We start from the raw sequence: 26,537 nt of genomic DNA, 5'->3' as shown, positions 1-26,537 counted from the left end.
ATGAAAGTATAAGCGCGACACCCCTAACCAAAGTCTTTATGGTGCAGTTGCAGCCTAGATGCTCATATGCAGATGGGGCTGTGTTAATATACCATCAGTGGCATCGTTATTCCATTTAATAGCTCCACTTGTGCCAGTGTTTTTCCTCTTCTGAAATGGTCCACAGTCAGTGTTTATGTACAGTATATGGTGCCTTTGAATCCTCGGCACAAACATGCTTGAAATGTTTTTTAACAGAACTGAAGATGGTCGACTTCACTGTGTATGTTCTGGACTAATAACTGTGTGTGTGTGTGTGTGTGTGTGTGTGTGTGTGTGTGTGTGTGTGTGTGTGTGTGTGTGTGTGTGTGTGTGTGTGTGTGTGTGTGTGTGTGTGTGTGTGTGTGTGTGTGTGTGTGTGTGTGTGTGTGTGTGTGTGTGTGTGTGTGTGTGTGTGTGTGTGTGTGTGTGTGTGTGTGTGTGTGTGTGTGTGTTGTGAAGGTCTGGTATAACCCTGAAGGTCACCACACGATGCCAGCATACTTGAACAGCCTCAACAATTTCATCCTCCGCTCCAACATTCCTGCAGACAAAGACCCGCGGAAATATGGTAGGGCATGATGGAGCGAACCTTTTGCCCTCGTTGTAACTCTATATGTATCAACACTGAGTAATTAAAAGACATAGAATCCATACAGAAATGTGTGCTTTGCTGTTATCCTCCAGGAGGGGAGGATAACATACTGTACACAATTTCTCTAAACACTTTAGCCCTAAACAAAAATACCCGATAAGCTCATTGTGAGCTCATAGATATGCTATTTCCACTATTTTAGAAAGATTCTAAATTACAAATTTGAAAGAAATAGAAAATATAGGGTTAATGTGGTTAAGAATATACTTTCAATAATAATTATTGATATAGACTCAGTGTTTGTTTAATAACAGGGGTCTCCCCATCCCTCAGCTCCAGTAAATCAGAAAATACATTTTCAGGTCAGGACACCAATTTCATTCAGGATTTGGATTTCACTTTTTCATCTCGTATCCTGGATGAGTTTTCTCAACTCATGCAGTATACAAGATAAACAAGTGAATTTGGAAGACAAGAAACAAATACATGAAAAGACAAAAGCTTGTGAACTGTCTCACAAACTCATAGTCTTTGTGGGATTCTCTCCTGAATCCTGATTTGATGACATCCGTAACCCACCTGGAAATTATTGTTTTGTTTTGTTTTATTAAATAGCTGGAGAGACAGGAGACCCCAGTAGCAATGATCCCTCATGCCTGTGTTCGCCTGTGTTCAGCCCTATTTTAGCTCTCTTTAGGGTTCGGTTTGGGATTAGGGATTAGGGTCGGGTCAGTAGTTGAGGGAACGCTGAGGGAACTTTGGTGTGCTCCCCCAATGAATATAGATAGAACTTTACCTTTTTAACTAAAAACATATAAAGAATAAAAGGAAGGAAACTAGAAAAGTCTCAATTGTAAGAAATTGCAACGTGTGGTTGCCACAATCGCTTACATAGGCCCCCCCACGGAGACCCCCTCCTCGGAGACCCCACTCGGTCTCCGAGGAAATAATACTTGAATGTGAGTTTTCGCATTTTCCATTTCATGTCAAGGGGGACATTTAATGTACGAATGAATTAATATCAATTAAACTATACAACATTTCTCTTAGCAATGAGTAAGCACACCATTCCCAATGAAACCGGTCGATTTGAGATATGGCTCAAGTGCGTGGTGCCAACAGGAGGAGGAGTAGCGAATTAAAAAAAGGTTACTTTAGAAAGAAGATGAAGAAGAAAGTGTTACAATTACTATAGTCTGGTTGCCCTTTTAGGGCAACCACACTAATAAAGCTCTCAACAGTGAATGTGTGCAAGCACAGACAATTTCACATGCTCAAAGGCTGGGGGGCGCTGTGAGCCCTTTAGACTCCTTGTAATATCTGCATGCAGTGTGAATACAGATAAGCCCTGCTGGCTGGATAGGCATGCTGAGGGAATGAGGCAGCCACGCTTCACTACAGTTTCAGCACGCAGAATCAGACCTGACCGTCTGCCTCCGGGCACGAATAGACAAGCACACACTCACCCACCCTCCTACCCACCCGCCCATGCACGTGCATGCACACACTCACGCTGTATAATGTAAAATATATGTATCCATCCATACCGTATATACCACAAATGCACACAAGATGAAGATAAGCTCATGTTCGTACCCTCACGCGCGCGCGCGCACACACACACACACACACACACACACACACACACACACACACACACACACACACACACACACACACACACACACACACACACACACACACACACACACACACACTTAAATTCTCTTCCACCCTACAGTCAATAAGAGAGGTGGTTGTGGAGTGCAATCATTCAAATGTGACCTGTAGACTCACAGAGGAAACATGTGGAGCAAGAGAGAAAGGATCTTGGGAGATTGCTTTTCACAGCGGGTGGACTATCTATCTAACACAGAGACCCTCGGGTGGTTCAGAGGCTGCTTCCTGTAGTCTACTCATGCCTTGGGCAAGCTATATGTGGGCCATGAGCCCTGTGCTCCCTAAATTCCCACAAACGTTAAGAGGTACCGAGTGCTCTGTCGTGCTGTAGCGGGGAAGGCTGATACCATGGAAGCAAGTTGTTAGTAGTTTGAGCTACAGCACTGTCATCAGTAAGTAAGTAACTACAGTATACCTCAGAGAGGGTTATTGTCAGTGTCGGCCGAGAACGAGGGTGTCGTCTATCCCCTTTTCAATGCGCTAAGCTAGACCACTGGGAGATGGATTGCTGAGGTGAAGTGCCAGACCAACCATCAGCTCCCAGTACTTACTACACGTCTTAGATACCCAGCCGTGCTACCCAGAGGTTGAGTTGGATGGAACCCAGAGCCTTGTTGTCCAAAGCCGATCGACTCAGCTACCTGGACAGTCAGCACTAGTTAATACATTCTACAGGGCTACTGCAGTGCAGCATGGCTGGCATAGTGCCAAATTGAGAAATGACACAACATCCTTTGAGCAAGGCACATACAGTATGTGCATGTGGAGGAAATGAAGAAAAACAGCCACCCTAGAATTGTTTAGTTTTGTATGGACAACCAGACATTTTGTTGTTTGTCCCTATTACAGCCATCTCTGTGTCCGCATCCACTAAACCAGACATTTTGTTGTTTGTCCCTATTACAGCCATCTCTGTGTCCGCATCCACTCCTACTAACCAGACATTTTGTTGTTTGTCCCTATTACAGCCATCTCTGTGTCCAGCCACCCCTACTACGGACGACCAGACGACGAAGATGCGGTGTAAGGACTCCACTCTTCCATTTCCACTGTTAAATTGATTGTTGACACATAACTGGATAAGCGGCTGCACTAGCCCAGCTGGAAACTACTCTCAGTTGCATCCTAATCAGTGCAAATACGACCAAAGTTATCAAAGTTGTGAGGAGGGGGTTATTGGCCGTTGTTAATTTGGCTGCTCTCAAGGTACAATATTAAAGCGTTCAGCTTCTCTTAAATTCTAATTCAAGCCATCAGAGTTCAATGGAGGTCGGGCCGCTATCTGATGGCTGTATTTACCCATATTTGATTTTCTAAATGGACTTTCCTGAGCCTGCATTATTGATCAGGGGCCCAATATAATGGGTGTTTACCTTGAAGGTGGCTCAGAGGTGGATTGATTCCACTTCCCCAAATGGGTCTGTTTAAAACACTCCCCAGCACCTCTTTATATACCCGTACACCGGAAAATCCAGAGTGTTGGTGTCCTTTTCTTTGCACTAACTCAACACTCCAGATGTAATTGTACAGCTGGAGGTTGGGGTGGGGGGGTGTGCATGTGAAATGGCATGGAGGTTTATTACAGTAATCATTCAGAGAACTCCCACAGCCCTACAATAAGCCGCCCCTTCTTCTCTTTCATTAACTCCATCTCCATTCTCCCTCACTTTTCATTCATTCATTCATTCATTCATTCATTCATTCATTCATTCATTCATTCATTCATTCATTCATTCATTCATTCATTCATTCATCACTCATCTGTATTCTCTCTCTCTCTCTCTCTCTCTCTCTCTCTCTTGCTCCATGTCATGTTCTCTCTCCCTCTGTCTCAAACTCTTGTCTGTCTTTCTCTCGCTCACTCTTGTCTTTCCCTTTCATGCTTGATCCCCTTGCTCAGCTCATCCTGTTTAGTTGGCGGTGTTGTGTTATGGCCAAAGAAAAGAGGGCAAACCAGCTCAGGTACAGGCTGGGCATCTCGGGAAGGAAATTATGCAACTCTCTTTTAATTGAGCAAGCAGGGAGGCTTGGGGGCAAAGGAGGTTTCGAGGGCAGGGAGAGAGCAGTGGGGCATCTATCTTCAGATATCTGTATCTGTATCTGTGTGTGGAAGACCCTGGAAGGACTGGCTGTCCTGAGTGTATTCATTCCAATAGTGGAAGTGCGCATGAGCTCAAATTATGACCGATTCTGTCACCCCATACTCCCAGAAGTAAATATTGGACCCATTGTTCTCAACCCACATACCTCTGAACATTCTGACACTAAAGTGGGATTTTTCAGACAGACAAATCTGGCAACAACAAACAATATCTGGCAATAAGGATACACAGGATATGTCCGAGATCTAATGACAATGTTCACACGGGGTGACCCGGCCCACTCTGGAGACCAGAAGTGTATAACATTTCATACCACTATCTCGGTTTCTAATGACGTATGTTCTCTGTCGAGTATATCCTTGATATAACCCAGGGATCAAAGTCTCAAGGTGTAGTGTTGAATCATGGACTGGAGACTCTGAGCTACTCTTCAGTCTTCACTGATAGGTCCTTCATTATTTTAGCCAGCTACTGTAGCTCTTAGACAACGTCGAAGCAGCAGACATCACACTGAGATATGAAACAGCCTCTGGTTCTTTTGTGTCCATTATCTTGTCACAGGCCAGGCACACCCATCTGTCTTAACAAGGCTATTTATTATTAATGGGATTCTATTTATTGTACGCCTGCTGAATGGTTCAAATGAATGAAGTCTCAGCAGCCGTGAGTCAGTTCTTAGGCAGACTATAAAATGCAGGTTTTTGTGACGATGAGAAAATATATGGCTTCAGTCCAGGTAACTCGGCAGTCGGCACCCATGAGAGCATATTGAATGGATTATACCCTGGTTCTTAACACTAGTGGGTACTGCAGCAAAGTAAAGATCTGTGCTTAACTTAGTGGAGGAAAAAGAAGAGTTGCTGATGGCGAGGATGATGATAATGATGGATGACTTAACTGTACATATGTGAATACTACTGGCTACTGGCAAAGTGTGGTTGGGGTTACAGTAATACGATGGTGACGAATATGATGACCAACAAATGATAATAACCAATGGCTGTGACCGGTGTGTTTGTGGGTTCAAATGGCGGCCTGGCGTTGATAACACATTGAGTGATGTCCTCTTCCCTCCTGGCTGCCACCCCTCAGGGTTCAGGGCATGATCCAGATCCTGGTGGCCCTGTGCGTGCTGACCGGCTACTCCATCATGACGGCCAGCTTTGCCATCTACGAGGTCCACGAGCACCACAGCGGCTCCAAGAGGCTCCAGCACATCTCCGGTGTCAGCGAGCCCCTCTACTGGGCCGTTAACTTCTTCTATGACATGGTAATGTATTACGGCTGCTTTTAGGGCGACCTATTACACTATGACAATAGCCTGAAGATGGTGTGAACAAAGAAAATATATTGTAATTTGATGCCCATCATGAGTAGGGTGGCTTAAATCATGATATTACATTGCCACTCTTCACTCTCGCTCCCTCCCCATTGCCTTGTTTCATTCTCTTTCCTCCCATCCCCAGGTACTCTACACTGTCCCTGTGGCTCTGACTGTGGCTGTGGTGGCATTCTTCCAGGTTCCAGCATTCACAGAGAGGGAGAACCTGGGCGCCGTCACCTTGCTCCTGTTGCTTTTTGGGTCAGTGTTTTGAATGCAGTCAGTTCTGTTCAAAAAGGAAAGCTTTAACTGCATCCTTTATACTTAACTCACCCTAAAGTAAAATTCCCAAACAATGAAAAGCCATGCTAGCCACCAATGTGGATTATTACGGGAAAGGGATTTGAGTTTGGTGGAGTTTAGGCTCCAGTTTGCTGTGTCGTCGCATGGGCCCACATTCCAACCTCCAGATAGATGAGGCCAACTCAGCAGTCTGCCTCTCATTTATCAGACAGATGTCTCTTCTCAGGCAATGAATAATCACGCTGGCCCAGTCACAGCGCATCGTCTGCCTGCCTGCCCGCACCCACCTGGGTCTGGTCCGCAGCTTTCTGGCTTCTGTTTCCCATCATCATCATGGCCTGGCACACACAGCCTCTTTTTCTATAGGCACTGCAGGGTGACTCTCCATCTTTATCTGCATGCCTCTGTGTGTGTGTGTGTGTGTGTGTGTGTGTGTGTGTGTGTGTGTGTGTGTGTGTGTGTGTGTGTGTGTGTGTGTGTGTGTGTGTGTGTGTGCGTGTGTGTGTGTGCGTGTGCGTGCTTGCGTTTGGGAGGGGAGGGGGGTGCGTGTATTTGTCTCCTCTTTCTGGCTGTATCTCACTACTTATTTTCTTCTCTCTTGCTCTCCTTTTCTCTCTCTCTCTCATCCTCTCTCTGTCTTCCTTCCCTTTTTCTGGTTCCAGCTGACCCGCTCACCCCAATCAAATGAACAAGCAAATTATTTGGGAGAAAATAGAGAACAAAAACAGGAGATTTTATAGTATACTGCCACCAGGGAATAGAGGGAGGAGTAATTCATCTTCCTCTTCTTTTGGTGCTGTTTTTGAATGTTTACCCTCCTCGTGGCTGGGTTTTCTTTGCTCCTCTCGGTTTCCTTTTTAAGTGTTCTGTGGTGTCTGCTTTTATCATGCTCCTCACTTCTCCATTTAGCCCGTTAAAGACAGCAAGGGCAAGTCTTTTCTTTTGTTTGTTCATATAGAGGAATTGATGGAGAGGAAACTGCATAAAGTGTCTGTCTCTCTGCAGAAAAATAAACTCTGAAAAGAAAGCGGTCTTTGTGGATGTTTGGTTTCTGAAAGCCAGCCTGCCACGATCATAAAGCTGACCATTTTAAACAGCACGATTGCTTTATTCTCCTGATTGTACTTTTTTGACCATATGTGTCTGTGTGTCGCTCACGGCGAAAGCATGCTGTGGCACTTTAGCTTGCGCTTATTGATCAGCTGCTGTATCAGCCAAGCAAGACCCTCTTTGTCACCGACTCACCCAGGGCAACTAAATGGCTGGGGTGTGTGATCAGATATGATAGCACACTATTCATTAGCCACACAACCACAGATTTGTCTATCTTAGGTTTTATGATTTGCTTTATGTTTGTTTTTGAGTGGTGCAGCCACTATGTCTCTGGCTGTGTATCTGGCTGTGTCCGAGCACAGAAATAGCGTTATAGTGTGTAACTGTTGCGCACCACTCACTTTAGACGGGTCTGATTTCTTTTCACTCTGGTGACTTCCCACCTTCAGTGGTGAGTAGACCTGTAGTCAAGCTGTCCTGTCGGTTGTGTCCTCAGGTTTGAGGAGACCTGTGGTCTAGCTGTCGTGTCGGTTGTGTCCTCAGGTTTGAGGAGACCTGTAGTCAAGCTGTCCTGTCTGTTGTGTCCTCAGGTTTGAGGAGACCTGTAGTCAAGCTGTCCTGTCGGTTGTGTCCTCAGGTTTGAGGAGACCTGTAGTCAAGCTGTCCTGTCGGTTGTGTCCTCAGGTTTGAGGAGACCTGTAGTCAAGCTGTCCTGTCGGTTTGTGTCCTCAGGTTTGAGGAGACCTGTAGTCAAGCTGTCCTGTCGGTTTGTGTCCTCAGGTTTGAGGAGACCTGTAGTCAAGCTGTCCTGTCGGTTGTGTCCTCAGGTTTGAGGAGACCTGTAGTCAAGCTGTCCTGTCGGTTTGTGTCCTCAGGTTTGAGGAGACCTGTAGTCAAGCTGTCCTGTCGGTTTGTGTCCTCAGGTTTGAGGAGACCTGTAGTCAAGCTGTCCTGTCGGTTTGTGTCCTCAGGTTTTCCACCTTTCCATGGATGTACTTGCTGTCTGGCATCTTCAGGGACGCCGAGATGGCCTTCATCACGTACGTGTGCATCAACCTGTTCGTCAGCGTCAATGCCATCATGACCACCTCCATCGTCTACTTCATGGGTCAACTTGCGTTCAACAACGAGGTCAGTGTGAGGTTAATAGGCAAACCATTGGATAGTCACAACATCGGCAGCCTCCTTGACTCTGTCTAGATAATTAAAGAGTCTAAGTGATTAGTGTGTGTGAGCATGCTTGTGTCCGTGTGTGCGTGCATGTGTCCGTGTGTCTGTGCGTGCGTGCGTATGTGCGTGCGTGCGTGCATGCATGCGTTAAATAGATAGCCATAAATAGATAGCCATCATTGCCATAGAGTGTTTGTTCAGTCTCCCCATCTTTCCAGCTCTTTAGTAAACACAAAAAATACATTTGGAAGTGATGAAACAAAAACTATGAGCGGACAACATTTTTAACTGGAACAATTAAAGCTGATAAATGACCATTGTGAGGTTCTATCTCCTGGTTAAATTGGCATTCCGTCCTGAAAAAAATATTTTCTGTTTACGAAAGAGCTTGAGAGAGATGGGGAAACTCTAGACACCATTACTGAACAAACACTATTCTATAGTAATGGTCTGATCTTAACCCATTTTGGGCGGGAACCCCATTTGGTGTTGTAAACATTATGTTATGATTTAGCTATTGAAAAATAGCAGATCTACAAGCTCATAGCTTGCAGGTCTGCTATTTTTGAAAAATCGTGAAAATATTTATTTCAGAAAACTGGAGGATTTAATCATTAACTTAGTCACTTACACCACCTTTAATTCAATGTTTCTGGTCAGTATTCGAGGTGGTGTACTGAGATGCTGAACGAGTCTGCATCACCAGATACTTACTATCAGAGATTTGGACAGACTGTTTGAGGATGAATGCGTAGGCCTAGACTATATGAGCAGTGGTTCTCAAACCTTTTCTTGGATCAGGGCCCACTTTAAAATCTTAAAAGTGTTTGTGGCCCCTGCATCTAACCCCTTAAGTGGTCAGATGGGTGGGCTGCCTGCATTTATACTTTACAGTTTATTTTAATGATCATTGATCAATGAAGCTAACATACTGAAAATTCATTTTTCAAGATTTTTTTTTCTTCTTAATGTTATATTAGCCTATTACTTTTTTATTTTATTTTTATGTGGGGAACCACTTGCAGGATCCTCACGGTCTTGCACCAGGTTGACAATCGCCGGTATAGAAGCAGTTCTACTGTATTTTCCCACTCCTCTCAGTTTCCTGCTCTCCATCTTGTTGTTCACCCTCTCTCTGTGTTCTGTGCTCCCGCAGCCCGTCAAAATTATCTTTGAGGGGCTATGCAGGGCCTTCCTGATCTTCCCCCAGTTCAGCTTCGGCAACGGCCTGATGGAGCTGGCCAGGATCAACATGGAGGTGCAGCTCCTCAGTGGCTACGGCATCGATGCCTACAAGAACCCTTTTTCCATGGACACCCTGGGCTGGATGTTCCTCTCCTCCTTTATCCAGGGCGTGGTGTTCTTCTCCCTGCGTCTGCTGATCAACAAGGGGCTCGTACGCACACTCAGGTGAGAGGGGCCGACCCCAATACGTTCAATTGATTGATTGAATACTATATTAGTCAGAAATGTACAGCGTGTGGCACAGTAAGACATTTAGTCTAAAATGATTACACACAAAAAATGTCCTGAGGACATTAACATACTCTAGCAATAATATGTCATCATCAACCAATACAAACATTATATGTACAAAAGAGACCCTTTTGGTCTCCTTATAGATGTTTTTCAGACCAATTTAGAAAGAAACCAGTGTTGATTCATGTGCAATTCCAATTTTATTGTCGGAATATGTTTATATATTGGGTTAAAAGTTAAAACAGTGTTAAAATAGTTCGATAGCCGATCTAAATTTTCCCATGCAACTAATAAATAAATAAAAGTGTCCTCCTACTATCGCGTATCTCCGCCAGGCTGGGTTGGCAAGCCTAAACCGTGTAAGTCATGGGTTGCGCAGCCGTCAGGAATGCGAGGAAGCTGGGGGGAAATGGCGATCATAGCCAATTGGATTTGAATATGAAAACTCTGAATGATGCATTTATTACATGACTTTTTACTACAGGGATCTCAAAGCATGAGAATTAGACTTTTCTTATCTTGCTTGAGCAGATGTGCCTGCTCGCTCCTATACAGTATGTTTTCGCCGCCCCTTCTACTGTAAATACCCACTACAAATGTATGCCATGCTAATTCATAGTACATACATGTGTCTGTACACATGAGATTATATGTACTGATTGGTGTGACTTTTGGACAAAATCAGTTGGAGTAGGAGCAAAAACTGTGTTTTGAATAAATTGCAATGGGCTGAATATCTAGTTAGGTGAAAACATCTCTGCCTGTCGGATAAAGGCTTTATCTGACACATCCCTGTTCTTCAGTCACAGACCCAGCTTGATACATCCAGTATCGATGATAATCTGAAATACATGGATGTGATGTCGGTGTGTGCAGTGGGGCATTCATTTATCAAGTCATAAACCACAAACCACAAGTTTAACGTATTCATTTATTTATTTTTGTCTCAATGACTTACAGTTCACCTATAGCAAATTATTGATAACTTCTCGCTCCATCACTGATTTAGTGTCTTTAGTTTCTATACCCATATTATAGCTCTGGTAATATTGATAAACATTTCGTAAAACATTTTCCTTTCTTAGCTGGGTGAGGAATGAATCTCTCTCCAGGCTGTTGGCCTATGAATTCATATTGCCTACGCAATGAACTTATCGACATGCGTCGTTATTTAACAGACAATTCCTCCTCTCGCTGTAGGCACCTGATCTTGGGCAGAAAGGTGGTACCCCAGGCCACGAATGCGGATGACGATGAGGATGTAGTGGCAGAGCGCGAGCGAATGGCCAGCGGTGCCGCCCACACAGACCTCTTGCAGGTCAACCAGCTGACCAAGATCTACCAGCACCTCAGCAGTAAGGTCCATGCGGTCAAGAGGCTGTCCGTGGGCATCCCTGCAGGAGAGGTACAGTACATTGAACTGGCACTGATGCATGCACGACACGTGCACTTTGTCAACCATTGCAGGGTGTTAATGGAAATTAGTTAGTATAACTTTCAGCAGCAATGGCGTCTAATGAAGGGAACAATTAGTTCAATGGGGTTAACACCAAATGTATAATTAAACAAAAAATATAAGGCTATATTAAACATTGATGTTACCGTATGATCATCAGCTTACATCAGCTACGTTTCTAGCAGTTGTGTTAGCTGACGGCATTCGCAAGCACCGCAAAACATTTCTCCTTGTTTCTGCAGTGCTTTGGTCTGCTGGGTGTGAATGGAGCTGGAAAGACCACCACCTTCAAGATGCTGACTGGAGATGTCAGCCCCACTGATGGAACTGCACAGATCAAGGACTGGGATGGGTAAGTGATTTGTGTACCTGAGCGGATTATCAGTCATGTGAAAGGAGCTCTGGACTCAAATTTATCATGGTGGTTGTACTTTCTCCCCCCCCCCCCCCCCCCACTAAGGCAATGACAGCTATCACATGTGTGAATGCACCCAGATAATTAAAGAGGTAGTGCCATGATCCCCCCCCCCCTAAAACATGATCGTCGGGTACTATGATTATACTAGGAGAAAGATGTTTTTATGTGGCCACACCCACCAGTTCACCCACCTGAACGGATACCATGACGCAGGAACAACTGTTGTATGATAAAGGTGGAGGGGTTCGGAGAGGGGATGATATTGTGATGTCACTATATCACTGTCATTTCGATTGGGCCTTTTGACCTGGGCCTCGATTGGACCTTTTGAGAAAGCAAAAATACACAGTTTGGGGGTCTATTAGACTCAGTATCAGATCAGAATTAGAATCAGCTTTGTCCCAGGTATAATCCATAGGTTCAAGGAAGAGCAAAGGTCTGAGACCAGCCTGACGGCATCACCTGTCATCAGGCTGCCGAACAAGGCTTGTGACTTGTTGGGCAGTCCGACGACAGACTGCGCACCGCTTGTTCGTACGTTCCTGGAGCTCGGGGAGCTTGCCTCCCATTATCGGAGCAGATCATAGACAGCGTTTTGTGTATATAAATGTGTTTATTGGCAGTACTTAATATAATCGCCTTGGGGTTATATAAGTAATTCTCTTACAGGGAGAGGTTCTCTAGTAATTATCTATTTTCCTTCTAGGCGTCACGGCAACTCTGACTAATGAAATCTGAAAGACAATTTCCACAAGTATCTTAAAAGAGGGAGAGAGTATACCTAGAGATATGGTTTTAAGCATTAAATATTTAAATATTTAGAAAGCACTCAAACTAGGACAGCATGTGTGTTTTAGAGTCTCCTGTATAGTTAGTCAACCCCCTACTCACTTCCCCCTGTCTCTATGCTCTTTGCTTTAGACTTGTGCTGTATTGCCAGGCTATTCCCAGCACAGCACAATACAGAGTAGACGACAGCGCCACGGGGACAAGCCGCACGCACACGCACACACACACACACACACACACACACACACACACACACACACACACACACACACACGCGTGCGCGTGCGCGTGCGCGTGCGCGCGCACACATACTGTACACGCGCGCACACACACACACACACACACACACACACACACACACACACACACACACACACACACACACACACACACACACACACACTTTCCATCTGTCCCGAAGCATGCTGGCCTTAAAAGGAATCTGTCTCTGTTTATGTTTCCCCCAGGCGGATGGTAGACATCATGGAGTGCCGTAACCAGGGCATAAACATTGGTTACTGTCCCCAGGTGGACGCCCTGGATGATCTGCTCACCGGTGAGGAGCATCTGTACTTCTACGCCCGCGTCCGAGGTATCTCCAAGGGGGAGATCGACTCGGTAAGTCACGGACCCGTAATCCTCGCGGCCCCACCCAACCCCACCCCTGCTCCTCAAAGGGCACAGAGACAGACAAGTGATAAGGCATGAATCAAATTAAATCAACCTTTATTTATTTATAGAGCACATTTAAAATAATCAAAATTTACCAAAGTGCTGTACATAAAACATCAGGGACGTAAAGAAAAACATTGTTAATCGGCAGTCGAGGACTGTCCAAAATCCAAATCGGCATCGGACCTACAAATCTGGCATCTGCATGTGTGCAATCTGAGCTACGCAATTAAGGTGATGCTGTGTGCATCATTTTTGAGAGGTTTACGTTTCAAGCGATTCTTTTGCTGATGAGAGGATTTCATCTGACAGTTCTCTTGAGCCCCTTTCTCTGCATTCATCATCCTTGAATGCTAATCAATCTCACATTTCTTCGGGCTTCGTGATGTTGTCTATTTTTTTGTTAACGCTGTCAGTGGAATGCACAGCGCAAACGCTCAAAAGATGACGGAAAATTCTGATGTTCTATCTTGACATTTTCCTTCTCTTTTTTTTAAGCCCTCTGGCAAGTTCGAGTGAGAGGCAGGCATCTACAAACAAAAAAAAAAGCAACCCAGCCCAGATCCAATGATATGAAGCAACAAACGCTTTACTGTGTGTGATATCAGCATGTGAAAACTCGCCTTCTGAAGCCTGATCTATACTTCATCATACAACGGTGTCACATGCACAAAAAAATGAAAAAAATCCCCCAAAAAATCCCAAAAGCCCACAGTGCAGGTGGATAGTGATACGTTCTGGAGATCTTCATATTTCTTTTTCGTTTGCGAGACTCCACTGTACGACGGAGTATATATTACGCCTTAGAGTCATCTTCTCTCTCTCTCTCTCTCTCTCTCTCTCTCCCTCTCTCTCTCTCAGATTCATATTCTAGCCTATAGGACACATCAGCCTCACAACACTGATGGAATCTGGCAACCGCACACATGTCACCAACACGATATGCACACACGCACGCATGCATGCACGCACACACAGGCACAGGCACAGGCACACTCATGCACGCACGCACAGGCACACACACACACACACACACACACACACACACACACACACACACACACACACACACACACACACACACACAGCCAATCATACAGAAAAATGGATGTGACTCACTCTAATCACCATCACCGCTGTCTCTCCGGTCAGTGGTGACAACAATGGTTGTAATGGCCCCAGCACTGGCAGACAGACGAGGTTATATATTATTGCCCCCTCTTATGTTGTGTCGCACTGACAGTGTAGTGGAGGATAATGAGACAGGCTCTAATGGGCCCATTTCACATTTACATGGTTTTGTCATGCTTAATGAGCTGTTACATCAGAGGTGCAAGACCGGTGGCTTTTACCGTGTTAGGGAAGAAATACAACAATATACCTACCGTTGCCGTCGGGCGGACACCTTTTATGTCCAAAACCGTGACTTTCCATGTCATGGAAAAAGGAACCTGTGTTCCCAGCCAACGACATTGTTGGCTGGGTTTCCCAAACGAAATATGCATAGTGAGTATGCGTGTGGTTCTTCTCAACAACACCCCCTTTCACTGTGAACATAGATATTCCGTGCAGATGTGCCATGCAATGGTAGACCTGGTATGGTAGGCCTGAGGCCTATATTGGTAGGCCAGAGGCCTACCATACTGGCCTGACTGGTCAATACAATAATGCTGCATTAACTAGCTTGTATTGGTAACTTTGACTGCACAATAGCCTCCCATTTAAATTTGTGCAAAAGTGCATTATTGGCTATAATCCCCTACCATACGCCCTCAATGGGGTTTGGGTTTTTGTGCTAATTCGCTTATTTCCATCGAAAAAAAGTAGTAAAGTGTGGTGTGTTCAAGCTACGTGCAACACAAAATGTTATTAATTAGTCCCAAGCTCTTGTTAATACTTGATATTGGTTGTAAAACCCTGACAGTTTCTATGTTTTTCAAAAGTAGCATATAGAGTAGCAAATAGACCACGTTTACTTCAATTGTCTATGGTTTTCAAAAGTTTTTTAAATCTACTTTTTGTATGATGAAGTAGGGCATTCATTTATGGAAATAAATAATTTCATGAATTCATTAAATCAATTAAAAGCCTGACAGCAACGATATTTTTGATCTAATGTAACAAAGTGAGGGATGTTGTAATAATAATTCAAATTTGCTGTTGACATTTTGTCTCTGCCCGTAGCCTGTGAAGTGTCTAATAGGTCTACACACAGTGTTGTAATACATGTACCGTTCAACCCAGAATAATTACCAAGCAGAAAAACATAATATATATATATATATTCACTCCATTAATCTGAATTCCAAAACACAGTCATGTGTACATTTTGCCTACGTATGGGGATAAAAACCACTTCATGCTTGTTGTCATCGGTTTGAAGAAAATGAGTCTGGGATGGAAAATAAACTTGCAGCCATTTAACCACACTGTTTACAGCTTTGGTATGCTTTGTGTCATCTTTAATAACTCAAAGGAATGACATGGCTAGCATAGTTAGACACCCAGAAGGATGTGCAAATCCCAGCTCTGCAAACAAACAACAAAGTGAAGGCCTTAGCTGTAATACCGGTGGTGTTTTACAACAGCACATGTAGCTCTTCCTCCAAAGCTCAACCGGTATGTCACGCTCTGGATAAACTAGTAGCTGGATAAAGTCTGAAAACTCACCTCTTCAGAGTCCATCTTAGCCCGTAGTGCAGCACTTGCCGTAGCACTTGCACTAACCTTGATGACCCTACAGGCGTATGCATAGGCTCAATTTATGTAACTTATATAGCATTTTATGTAGACATAGCACTCTAGAGTGTATATGCATAGTTTCATTAGATATTCCACTGTTAGGTTCTTAGCTTACATATGATGACTATTTTTGATGTATTTGATGTGTTACCATGTTTTTGTTCCTGCTTACTGTAAATCGCTCTGGATTAAGAGCGTCTGCTAAATAAATTGTAAATTGTACTTTTGGTACTTTAAGTACATTTCGATGCCAATACTTTTGTACTTTTACTCAAGTAACTTTTACTTGTAACGGAGTATTACTATATTACAGTAGTGATACTGTACTTTAACTTACAACATAAAACATTTGAGTACTTTTTCCACCACTGGCTCTCTTTCTCCCTGGTGCAGGTGGTGAACTACCTGCTGAAGAAGCTGGAGTTGGACTACCACAGGAACACCATCACCGACGGCTACAGCTGCGGCACCCGCAGGAAGCTCTCCACGGCACTCGCCCTCATCGGACACCCCCAAATCCTGCTGCTGGTGAGGATATCGGTATCATTGTGCTATGAGCGGTATCATAGCACAAGTGTTGATTTTTGACAGTACATTTTTTTTAGTCGGTCAGTGCCTTACCCCCTATCCCTAAACTTCTTAGCTTTCTTTTACTATTCAGAAAAATATTAAAAAATTGTTCAACTAGCCGATCTACACACATCGACATGTTGTGAGCTTGTAGATTGGTTATTTGAACTATTTAAAAATGTTTTTCAAAATAGTGTAAAAGGGATAAGGGCTAAGGCACTAACCAAAATAGAGGCCGTAGTCTTTTGAATACAATTTAGATTTAGTTTTAGTCATATTTTATTCATCTGAAATTTTGAAGTGTTAGTCTAGTTTTAGTCGACTAAATATCATAAGATTTTAGTCGACTAAATCTAGAGTTGGTTTTGTTTTTACAAAAAAATAATTTGGCAGGACTTGATGGCGTCGCAATTGCTGATTTTACACTTGGTTGTATGCTTAAAATAGCTCACAATAGTTCACAACGCATTGCGCTGCGATGCGTTGTGAGCTTCTGCTATTTTCAGAGCGCAACATCCAAGAACAACCAACAAACATACAATGACTTGTCTTTTGGTTCTAGTGGATCTCTTCTCCACTAGTCCCTCCCTAACATTTTAGTGTAGGTTAGCCCCCAGCATTAAACTCCATGTACTGTATACTTCCTGTTTCCATCTTGCGCTCTCTTTCTTTCCATTCTGTCCTTTCCCTCTGTCCTGCGTGTTCTCACTTTCCCATAAGCCCTCTCCACTAATCCCCCTGTCCTTATTCTTTCTAACCCCTTCTGTCCTTGTTTCTCTCTTTCCTCTGTCCGCCTGTCACATGCTGACAGGCCACCCCCCACCTTATTTTATTCTGCTCCCATCATCCATCTGTGCTTATTACTTCTTTCATCTCCGCCCTCCCTCCCTGTCCTAATTTCTTCACCTTCCTCTGTGGGTCTCTCGCTCACACACCACTGCCTGCCTCTCAATTTATCTCGTTTCTCTCCCCACCGTCCATCCGTGTCTGTCTCTCTCTCTCTCTCTCTCTCTCTCTCTCTGCCTGAATCTGACTGTGCTGCTTTTCCCTTCATCCTCTTGTCCCCTCTCCCGTCGGTTCCTGTCTTTCACGCCTACTGCCCTCGTCTTTTACAGTCTTTCACTCACTCCCCCCTCATCAATCTCTCCCCAGGATGAGCCCAGCTCTGGCATGGACCCCCGCACCAAGCGCCACCTGTGGAAGATCATTTCCGATGAGGTGAAGGGGAATTGTGCCGTGGTTCTCACCTCTCACAGGTCAGCAGCACGTTATCTCTGCATTGCCCGTTGCTGTGTAATTTTATATTCTTTGTACCCGTAATAATCGTAACAGGATCGTGAATGGACACGTGGCTTGTTGTGTTTTAAAGTAAAATGGCTAAGGACTAGCTGAACAGCAGGATGTTTATGAGGCTGTATGATAGAAGCAGTGGTAATTAAGTTAATTTATTTCATCTGTTACTCTCTTCCTCTCTGTCTCCCTGTCTCCTCTATCTCTGTCTGACTGCCTGTCTCCATCCCTCTCTTTCGCGACCTCAGTATGGAGGAGTGCGAGGCACTGTGCACCCGTCTGGCCATCATGGTGAAGGGTCAGTTCCGCTGCCTGGGTTCCCTGCAGCACATTAAGAACAGGTCAGTCCTCCCTGCCTGTCATTAGTGCCCTCTCCACCCCAACCGCCCCACCCTTTCATCCTCCACCCTGGAGTGGCTTTGTTCTCCACACTCTCTCAGCCTTGTTTTGTACGGACGCACGTTACAGATGTGCACAGACAGACACACACACACACACACACACACACACACACACACACACACACACACACACACACACACACACACACACACACACGCAATTACAATTACTGTTTTTTTGTTGTTGCAAAATTGCCTTTCTATAGGTTCGGCAGTGGCTTTACAGTGAAAATGTACCTGGCGCGGGCCTCCTGCGACGTGGAAGCAATCACCAGTTTCATGCAGCACTGTTTCCCCAGCACTTATCTCAAGGTGAGCGTTGCAGGCTAGCTAGGACAGTCACAAGGCCCTGACGGGAGAGAGGACAGACACACACTCACACTGTGGTGTGAGTCGTTGCTACAAGTACACTGCGGACAGCTCATGGAAACTTAGAAAAATGTAGGCTAGAGGTGATACGTAACTGTCAGCTTACTGTGAATCATTTCCAAGTATAGCTAGCGGGGCATGCACAGTTTTCCTTTTTTACAATCTCTCTTCTGAGAGAACTCTCATGCCCCTTCTAAGGCAATGACATTATAACAGTCTCCTACTTTTTAGTGTATATGCCATACAGCACCATGGTTGTGGGTTTGAATTCCAGGGGCCACCCATGTTACATTTTATGATTGGATGGATGGATGGGTCATGTTCCCGGAAAGGTTGCCCACCCCTGGCAGAGGGGCTCAGATTAATGTCACATTTCATGTGACAGGGTTCATTTACTGTATGTGCCCTGTTGACCACCCACTATAGGACCAGCATTCTGCCATGGTGGAGTACCATGTCCCGGTGGCCCCCGGAGGGGTGGCTGACATCTTTGACCAGCTGGAGTCCAACAAGACGACCCTGCAGATCAAACACTTCTCCATCAGCCAGACCACACTGGACGAGGTAAGACACAGCGGAGTCATTAAGCCCATCTGAAAAGATGTTGTGCCCAGGACTCCCCATATATGACATTTTCAAGATATTTTCAAATAGCCAATGCATTTAGGGTTAAAGTGGTAAAAAACTATTTCGAGGCTATGTTAAAGGGATATTTTACTTTAGAATAAAATAAACATATATAAAATAATGAATGAAAAATGTAATTGAAAGATCACGCCTCCCTCATACATTGGACGCACAATATCAGTCTCTAGAACTAAGGATAGGTCTTTTCTTTTTTTTTCCACTTAATTTTTATTGAAGGAAGAATAGACACAAACAAAAACTCAACTAACAATACGGGAAAGAAAAAGAAAAGAAAAAGGACAAAAAGTAAAAGATAAAAAGGCTGCATTTTTCATATTACAATAAACATTCAATTAAATTCTATTGCAATATCGCTAGGCTGAGAGAAGAGATTCCACTTTTCCCATTTTTTATACAATTTATCCTCTTGTAGTCTCAGTATGAATGTTAGTTTTTCCATAGAATACAGTTCCTCAATAATGTCCATCCATTGATCTTTCGTTGGTGGGTCCTGTTGGTACCAGCGTCGTGTGATTGCTTTTTTACTTGATGCTAAGAGGATAGGATAGGTATTTTCAATGAATTAATTCATGGTTAAAATGTAGTTTGAAGATACAATACAGTTTGAAAGTGAAATATCCCTTTAACTAATGTTGCTGAGTATCCCCCTGGAACCCCCTCAACGACCCCTGGGGGTCCCCAGACCACACTTTGACTTAGAAGAGGAGAGAAAGAAAGAAAGAAAGAAAGAAAGAAGAGACAGTAGTGAGTTGAGAGGAAAACGAAAGAATGAGCTGAGGAAGTTAGAGGGGTGGCGGGTGCTAACACGGCCTGAGGGAAAGTAGAGCCAATATGAATTACAGAGAGAGAAAAAATATGAGCTTTAAACTCACAGCTAGCAAAGATATTCTACCAACACTCGAGCACAGGAAGGTGTTATATTGGTGGTAAGAGGGAGGGAGGGGGAGAGAGAGGCAGAGAGATTGACTTGTAGAATAGCTAAGGTGAAATACTTCAGGGAGAATGAATGGACTTTCAAATAACTCCACCACCACTACCACCACCCATCTCAACCCATAACATAACCCTCTGCCACACACACAGGTGTTCATCAACTTCGCCATGGGGAAGGTTGGCATGGAGACCAGCAGCGAGGATTCCGACAGTCTGTGCTCCATCGACTCGTCTGACACGTAGCCGGTCTACCGACGGCCATGTTGGTCCTTGATGCTGTCCGCTCGCCACGACCACACACACGTCTGGTCCATGCACAGTGCGAAAGGAGAGCACGCAATGGTTGTTTAAAATAATATATTATGTTGCAATATTGCATAAATGACAGGTTTCTGGCTGTTTATGAGGACAAAAGCAATGGTCAATGCACACACTCACTGAAGTATACCCATTTTTACTATACCCCCGTCCCTCACAGACACATTGCTGATTAGCTATGTGTGTGTGTGTGTGTGTGTGTGTGTGTGTGTGTGTTGTATGAATGGCATGCATCTAATCACCTTGAAAACAGAAGTGCAATTATTTGTTTACTTGTATTTTAATTAAGTTAACAGGAAGGAGTCTTAAATTAATTGTATACATTTTGGGATGCTTCCATTTTCTGTCTTGCTGTCTTCATTTATTTTTGTCTGTGGTGAGGGCACCTTATCAGAACACTTTACCTTTATTAGGTATCCATTACCTTTTTAATCAGATCATTTCTTAATTGATACCATTATGTTTTAGCTGATGTACTCTAGTATGGACACAACATGATCTAACTTCATGTAAAATAACACATACACTAAGGGCATATAATGTTCCCAAATGAGTGAGTTTTTTATCCGCAGGCTAGGAGTGTATATAATTACTGTCTTCTGGCGGTAGGCCTATATCACAAAAGAAAACGTTCTTGGCTCAAAGAGATGAGCTCCCTCAATATCTGCACTATTCCCCTCTCATTAACACCTCCTCTAAGGCCATGTCTAAATTTTAGAATGAATGTACTGAATATTTTATGGATACTTTCCTTTCCTGCTTATGGCTCTAGGCTTATTCCACATAGTCTGGAACTTATTGAGCTTTATTTTTTTTATACATCTAATAAAGCAAATTTCAAAATGCATCTGCTGTTCATTGTCATGCCTTCTCCATTGTGTGTAGATATAAGATTAGCATGTTGTCTGATATCCCAGATATGCTGCAGGCTTAAAATAGTCTATGCAATTAAAAATGCTGCTTCTGTCTTTAGCTGTTTAATATTACTGTTACTATGTTCAGAAGATGTTTCTCTTTTACTGTGGACGCAGACAGACAGTCAGACAGACAGACAGACAGAGAGAGCAGACAACCATTTCTGCAAATCCATTCTTCACTTCCGAATCCAACAGAAAACACCAAATAATTGCACACACAGCAGAATTAGGATGAAACCTGCTAATTATGAAACTTCAAAAGAGCACATAAAAATGTTATAAGCACTAAAAGAAAGTGAGACAGACGTGGCTCCACAACAAAGCTTTCACCTCCACTTTAGAGGCCGCTCTAGCTCAGTTATGTAAACACAAGCAGAGCCAAACAGAAACCCCACTGGACCAAATAAATGTATAAGAAAACAAAAAGAAAACTATCTGACCCATTGGAAAGAACACACACACACACACACACACACACACACACACACACACACACACACACACACACACACACACACACACACACACACACACACACACACCAAATTGTAATGTTATTTGGCTCTAAACAGAGAATACACAGTGCAGAATACCTAAGCACTGTGACTGATCCAAAACAAAGGAAATCCTTGACTATGCACACAGACTCACTGTCGAATATACGAGTATAAGGCCACCTGAGGCAGAGGAGACGCGGGCCGGCTCCCAAGACAAGACAGACTGTACACCCACTGCACACAAAATGAGATGGAATCCGAGTTGCACTTTCTACCTGCCAATTGTATCAATTAGCACCATAGGATTAGCACACATCAGAGACACATACTTCCCACTGATTACAAACTTGGCCCCCAACATAATGTTTAACTCTTTAGCAGATTCGTGTCAAATCACTTTGGTTACTAGTTTCTGCTATGGCAGATTGCAGTTTTTGAATGATTTATTGAAAATTCTCTGTTGTGAATGTGCGACAACGAAAGACCTTCAGAGAAAGCTTGACTTGAGAAAGCTCTGCTTTCAAGAAAAAAATTACCCATAAAATATTTAGTTTTTGTGTTGGAAGCAATGTTAAACAGCCTGTATTTTCAGTTTTGTACTGTTTCTAGGATTAGTTCAGAGATAATTGCATTTGAAATTCTATTTTCCAATTAACTTTTTTTACCTTCTATGATGATTTCCTTTTGACTATATAGTTGTGTATATTCGTATTTCGTACGTCTCTAAATGTTTTGATATATTGAAAACTAGAATTTCGCCCCCCTTCGGGGGGCTCAATCCTAGTGTCGTTGCAGCGCAATATGGGAAGAAGGAAATTGCGGGAGTTGACAGACTCAGAACCGAATAGTTCTGATGATCCTCATGAGCCCCGCCTCCCCGCAGCCCCCCCCCCCCCCCCCCCCCCACAGCGGTGGAAAAAAATAAGTTGATGTTTTCACTGGTACTTTGGGTAGGCTACAGCAGTGATACTCAACCTCAGGCCCGCGGGCCACATCAGGCCCGCGGGACCATTATGACTGGCCCACCAATGAAAATCTAAAAAAAAGAAAAAAAAAATCTGAAAAATGAAATAAAAATAAATAAATCTGAATGAAGTTATCTTTAATGACATTATTATAAGTAATACTATTAGAGTTGTACTATTACTCGAACGAAAATAAAAGTTTGGGGCGGGGGGGGGGGGGGGGGGGGGGAGATGCAATGCAAATGAAAGACATATACTGTGTATCCCTATTCCCTGACATAATTTTATAGCTAAACGGACAGAATTCTATTTTATTTGAATGATGAAACCCAGCTGCCATTAATAGTTCGTCACTTATAGCTATCTATTTTCAGGTAGATTGTTTTATTTTACTCAGTCAGCCATATCACTACTACATTTTTGTCATGAAAAAGGTCATAGCTGGGTAATCTATTTTCAGGCAAATTGTGTTTATTGTATTTTATTTTACTCAGCCATAACAATTTATTTTCTGTTAACCAACTTGCTGGCTGGCAGGCAGGCAGACAGCTACTCATAGACAGGCAGACAGACAGCTACTCATGGATAATTGGACAGGCAGGCAGTCAGACAGCTACTCATAGACAGGCAGACAGACAGCTACTCATGGAGAATTGGACAGGCAGGCAGACAGCTACTCATAGACAGGCAGACAGACAGCTACTCATGGAGAATTGGACAGGCAGGCAGGCAGACAGCTACTCATAGACAGGCAGACAGACAGCTACTCATGGAGAATTGGACAGGCAGGCAGGCAGACAGCTACTCATAGACAGGCAGACAGACAGCTACTCATGGACAATTGGACAGGCAGGCATGAAGGCAGACAGCTACTCATAGACAGACAGACAGCTACCCATGGACAATTGGACAGGCAGGAAGGCAGACAGCTACTCATAGACAGACAGACAGCTACTCATGGACAATTGGACAGGCAGGCAGGCAGACAGCTACTCATAGACAGACAGACAGCTACTCATGGACAATTGGACAGGCAGGAAGGCAGACAGCTACTCATAGACAGGCAGACAGACAGCTACTCATGGACAATTAGGCAGGCAGGCAGGCAGACAGCTACTCATAGACAGGCAGACAGACAGCTACTCATGGACAATTAGGCAGGCAGGCAGACAGCTACTCAGACAGGCAGACAGACAGCTACTCATGGACAATTGGACAGACAGGCAGGCAGGCAGACAGCTACTCATAGACAGGCAGGCAGACAGCTACTCATAGACAGGCAGACAGTAAGACAGCTACTCATTGACAGACAGACAAATAACTACTCATGGACAGACAGACAGGCAGGCAGGCAAAGAGCTACTCATGTTATGTTATTATGTTATTATAACAGCTACTCATGTTATGTGCAATAATTTGTGCAGTTATGGAAACAGCTCTTTGTGTTTATGCAAGAAAATGTAACACATTTATTTATTTACATATTGTGTGCATGCACATTGTACTTTCCGCCGCGGATTTATTTATTTCCCAAATGGTCTGAAATTGAGTTATTTAGCATACTTTTACCAATGAATTAGCCTATACACAGACAACGACGGATTAGCCTATTTTGGACGATATGGGTCTTTTCTCGAGTCACTCCGCTGAAAGTGTCAGTGTTGCTGCCTTACACACCCGCCGCCTATGGGCACTGTACTGTAGGCATATAATACCTGGCTAGGTGAAAACAAAAGAAACCCGATTAGCATTTGAGTACTTTTAACACCTCTGAACAGCCGGCGGAATTCCAGAGCATGTGTAAATACGCTAGTATGCAGTCTGTGACAGAGTCACAGAGTGTCAATAATTCCCAGAAAATCTGTAATGTTAATATAAAATGTCCACGAAAATCCTCATGGGGGCTAAAAGGGGCTATTTAATTCTTCATATAGCCCCCACAGACTCGACGTCGTTGGACAGACTCCACTTCATGTTTCAGCTGTGTTTTTAAACTCAGTAGTGTGCCCTGCACACAGCGCACACTCGCAATTGCAGCTGGAGGGCGACGCGACACACACCCCCCCCCCCCCCCCCCCCCCCACACACACACACACACACACACACACACACACACGCACACTGTTTTTCGCTCGAAATTCTGATTCACAATGACATCGAGTTGAGGTGTTTGTTTTAAGGGTAATTGTTGCATAAGCGCTATTTCGCACTATTTCTCCCTCCCCTCCCCTGTGTCTGAAGCAGCTAGCATGGAAGCTATATGGATTATGGAAGCTTTCCCTCCGATTGCACACAGCCATGCCGTTATCCACGCGTCCATCCGATTGCTTTGAATGTAAATGTCCCATCCACTGAGCAAAAGCGATATAAGCGCCTTATTCATTCATTCGATTCATTTGGGTGTGGGGCTGTGCAGTGGTGTGGGCAGCCTTTCTGACGGAGGCTCGGAGCTGCTGCTGCTGACGCTGTTCGAGTCGCATGGAGCAGTATAGAGTAGGCGTGGCGCAGCATTAGAAGGGCGCAGCAATTGCACGACATTGAGGGGTAGAAACCATCCCGGTCGCGTGGTTCATCTAACGCGTGTGTCACTGTGAAGGACTGGCCCCATTAAGTGAACGTAGTTGAGGCCAATATTGGCGTTACGCATTTCACTTGAATAATGTTGTGTGCGCACGTGCGCACGCTGAGAAAGACAGTTATTTAATGAAACTGAAAATTATAACGCTGCACTGCTGTGTCGCCGCCGTATAGCCATTCCTGTGTGTGTGTGTGTGTGTGTGTGTGTGTGTGTGCAGGCGTGTGTAGTCGGCGGTGGGCTGGCAGGCGAAAATAGCAAAAGCTATACGTGTAATGTAAATATTTCGGCACAATCCAAGTAGTGAGAATGAACAATGTTGATTTAACTAAGGGATTCGCTGAGTGTTTTATTTTGTAAATACAGGGATTTAGAAGGGATAAGCACTAATTTCTCCCCTTCCTTCTTTCTGTTATCCTGCGAGGGCCCTAAAAAGCAAGATGGCTGATTGTGAGACTGAAAGAAGTAGTGTGGGGGCGGGCCTGGTGGGCCTATGAGAACACAGAGCAGTGTTGCCAGGTTTGCGAATTGTAAGCGAGTTGTAGTGTGTGCAAGTAGCCTGGTTAAAAGGCCTTGTTTCTGCCCCTGTTGGGGCAACAGAACATGTAGACCAGTTTCTGTCCACCGCTTTTGGCCACGTGACCAACTTGACAAATGTTAAAATAGATGGTGGGCCATATTGTAAACAAGTGTAATGCTTTATGGTGTCGTCCACTCACAACAGTTTTTGTATTGAGTTGTACTTGAAATGTACTGTAATTCTGCAAACTGTTAATAAATCAATCAATCAATCAAATACTGTCTACTCTAGAGACAGTATTTGTCTGACTCTACTAGAGTCAGACCCAAAATGTTTCTAATTCCATGCTGTATTTAAGTAGGCCACTATATCAACTACCAAAGGCGAACGTTGATAAAAAATAACTATTATTGTACAATGTACATTCTCTATTGTGTAGACTAAATTGTAAAGTAATGCAGATTTTTAACAATAATGTAATGTAACTCTTAGCGTAAAATGAACCAAAAATGAAAATGAACCCAAATGGACGCGACGCTCATGGTTACCAACTCTCCATCATTTAGCTGGGGAGTGGGGACCACCTGGAACCCCCTCAAGGACCACTGGTGGTCCCCGGACCACTGGTTGAACTTGAAAAGGACTACAACTTCCGTGGATCTCTGGCGGCCTGGCGGGAGATACGAGTAGGAAGTAGGAAGAGAAGAATGAATGTTTGTTATGAAAAACTGTTGTC

At 44.0% G+C, this 26,537-nt stretch overlaps 1 protein-coding gene across 1 annotated transcript in view; it reads left to right on the top strand.

The window, feature by feature from the left end:
- The window catches only part of abca12 (ATP-binding cassette, sub-family A (ABC1), member 12), a 105,849-nt gene extending 84,861 nt beyond the window's left edge, over positions 1-20,988 (top strand). Inside the window, exons 56-70 of the mRNA XM_080785324.1 lie at positions 481-589; positions 3,262-3,316; positions 5,488-5,665; positions 5,862-5,977; positions 8,044-8,203; positions 9,399-9,652; positions 10,922-11,126; positions 11,420-11,529; positions 12,852-13,002; positions 16,192-16,326; positions 17,521-17,624; positions 17,907-17,999; positions 18,266-18,371; positions 18,855-18,992; positions 20,160-20,988. Coding sequence (XP_080641450.1) covers positions 481-589; positions 3,262-3,316; positions 5,488-5,665; positions 5,862-5,977; positions 8,044-8,203; positions 9,399-9,652; positions 10,922-11,126; positions 11,420-11,529; positions 12,852-13,002; positions 16,192-16,326; positions 17,521-17,624; positions 17,907-17,999; positions 18,266-18,371; positions 18,855-18,992; positions 20,160-20,252 — 2,007 coding nt within the window. The 3' untranslated portion in view covers positions 20,253-20,988. The remainder of the gene's footprint in view (positions 1-480; positions 590-3,261; positions 3,317-5,487; positions 5,666-5,861; positions 5,978-8,043; positions 8,204-9,398; positions 9,653-10,921; positions 11,127-11,419; positions 11,530-12,851; positions 13,003-16,191; positions 16,327-17,520; positions 17,625-17,906; positions 18,000-18,265; positions 18,372-18,854; positions 18,993-20,159) is intronic.
- The last annotated feature ends 5,549 nt before the right edge of the window (positions 20,989-26,537 follow it).

The sequence above is a fragment of the Protomyctophum bolini genome (assembly GCF_963924005.1).
Source record: "Protomyctophum bolini genome assembly, chromosome: 16".
Classification (NCBI taxonomy): domain Eukaryota; kingdom Metazoa; phylum Chordata; class Actinopteri; order Myctophiformes; family Myctophidae; genus Protomyctophum; species Protomyctophum bolini.
Note: the sequence above shows the minus strand (reverse complement) of the source record. Positions and strands in the feature narration are given on the sequence as shown.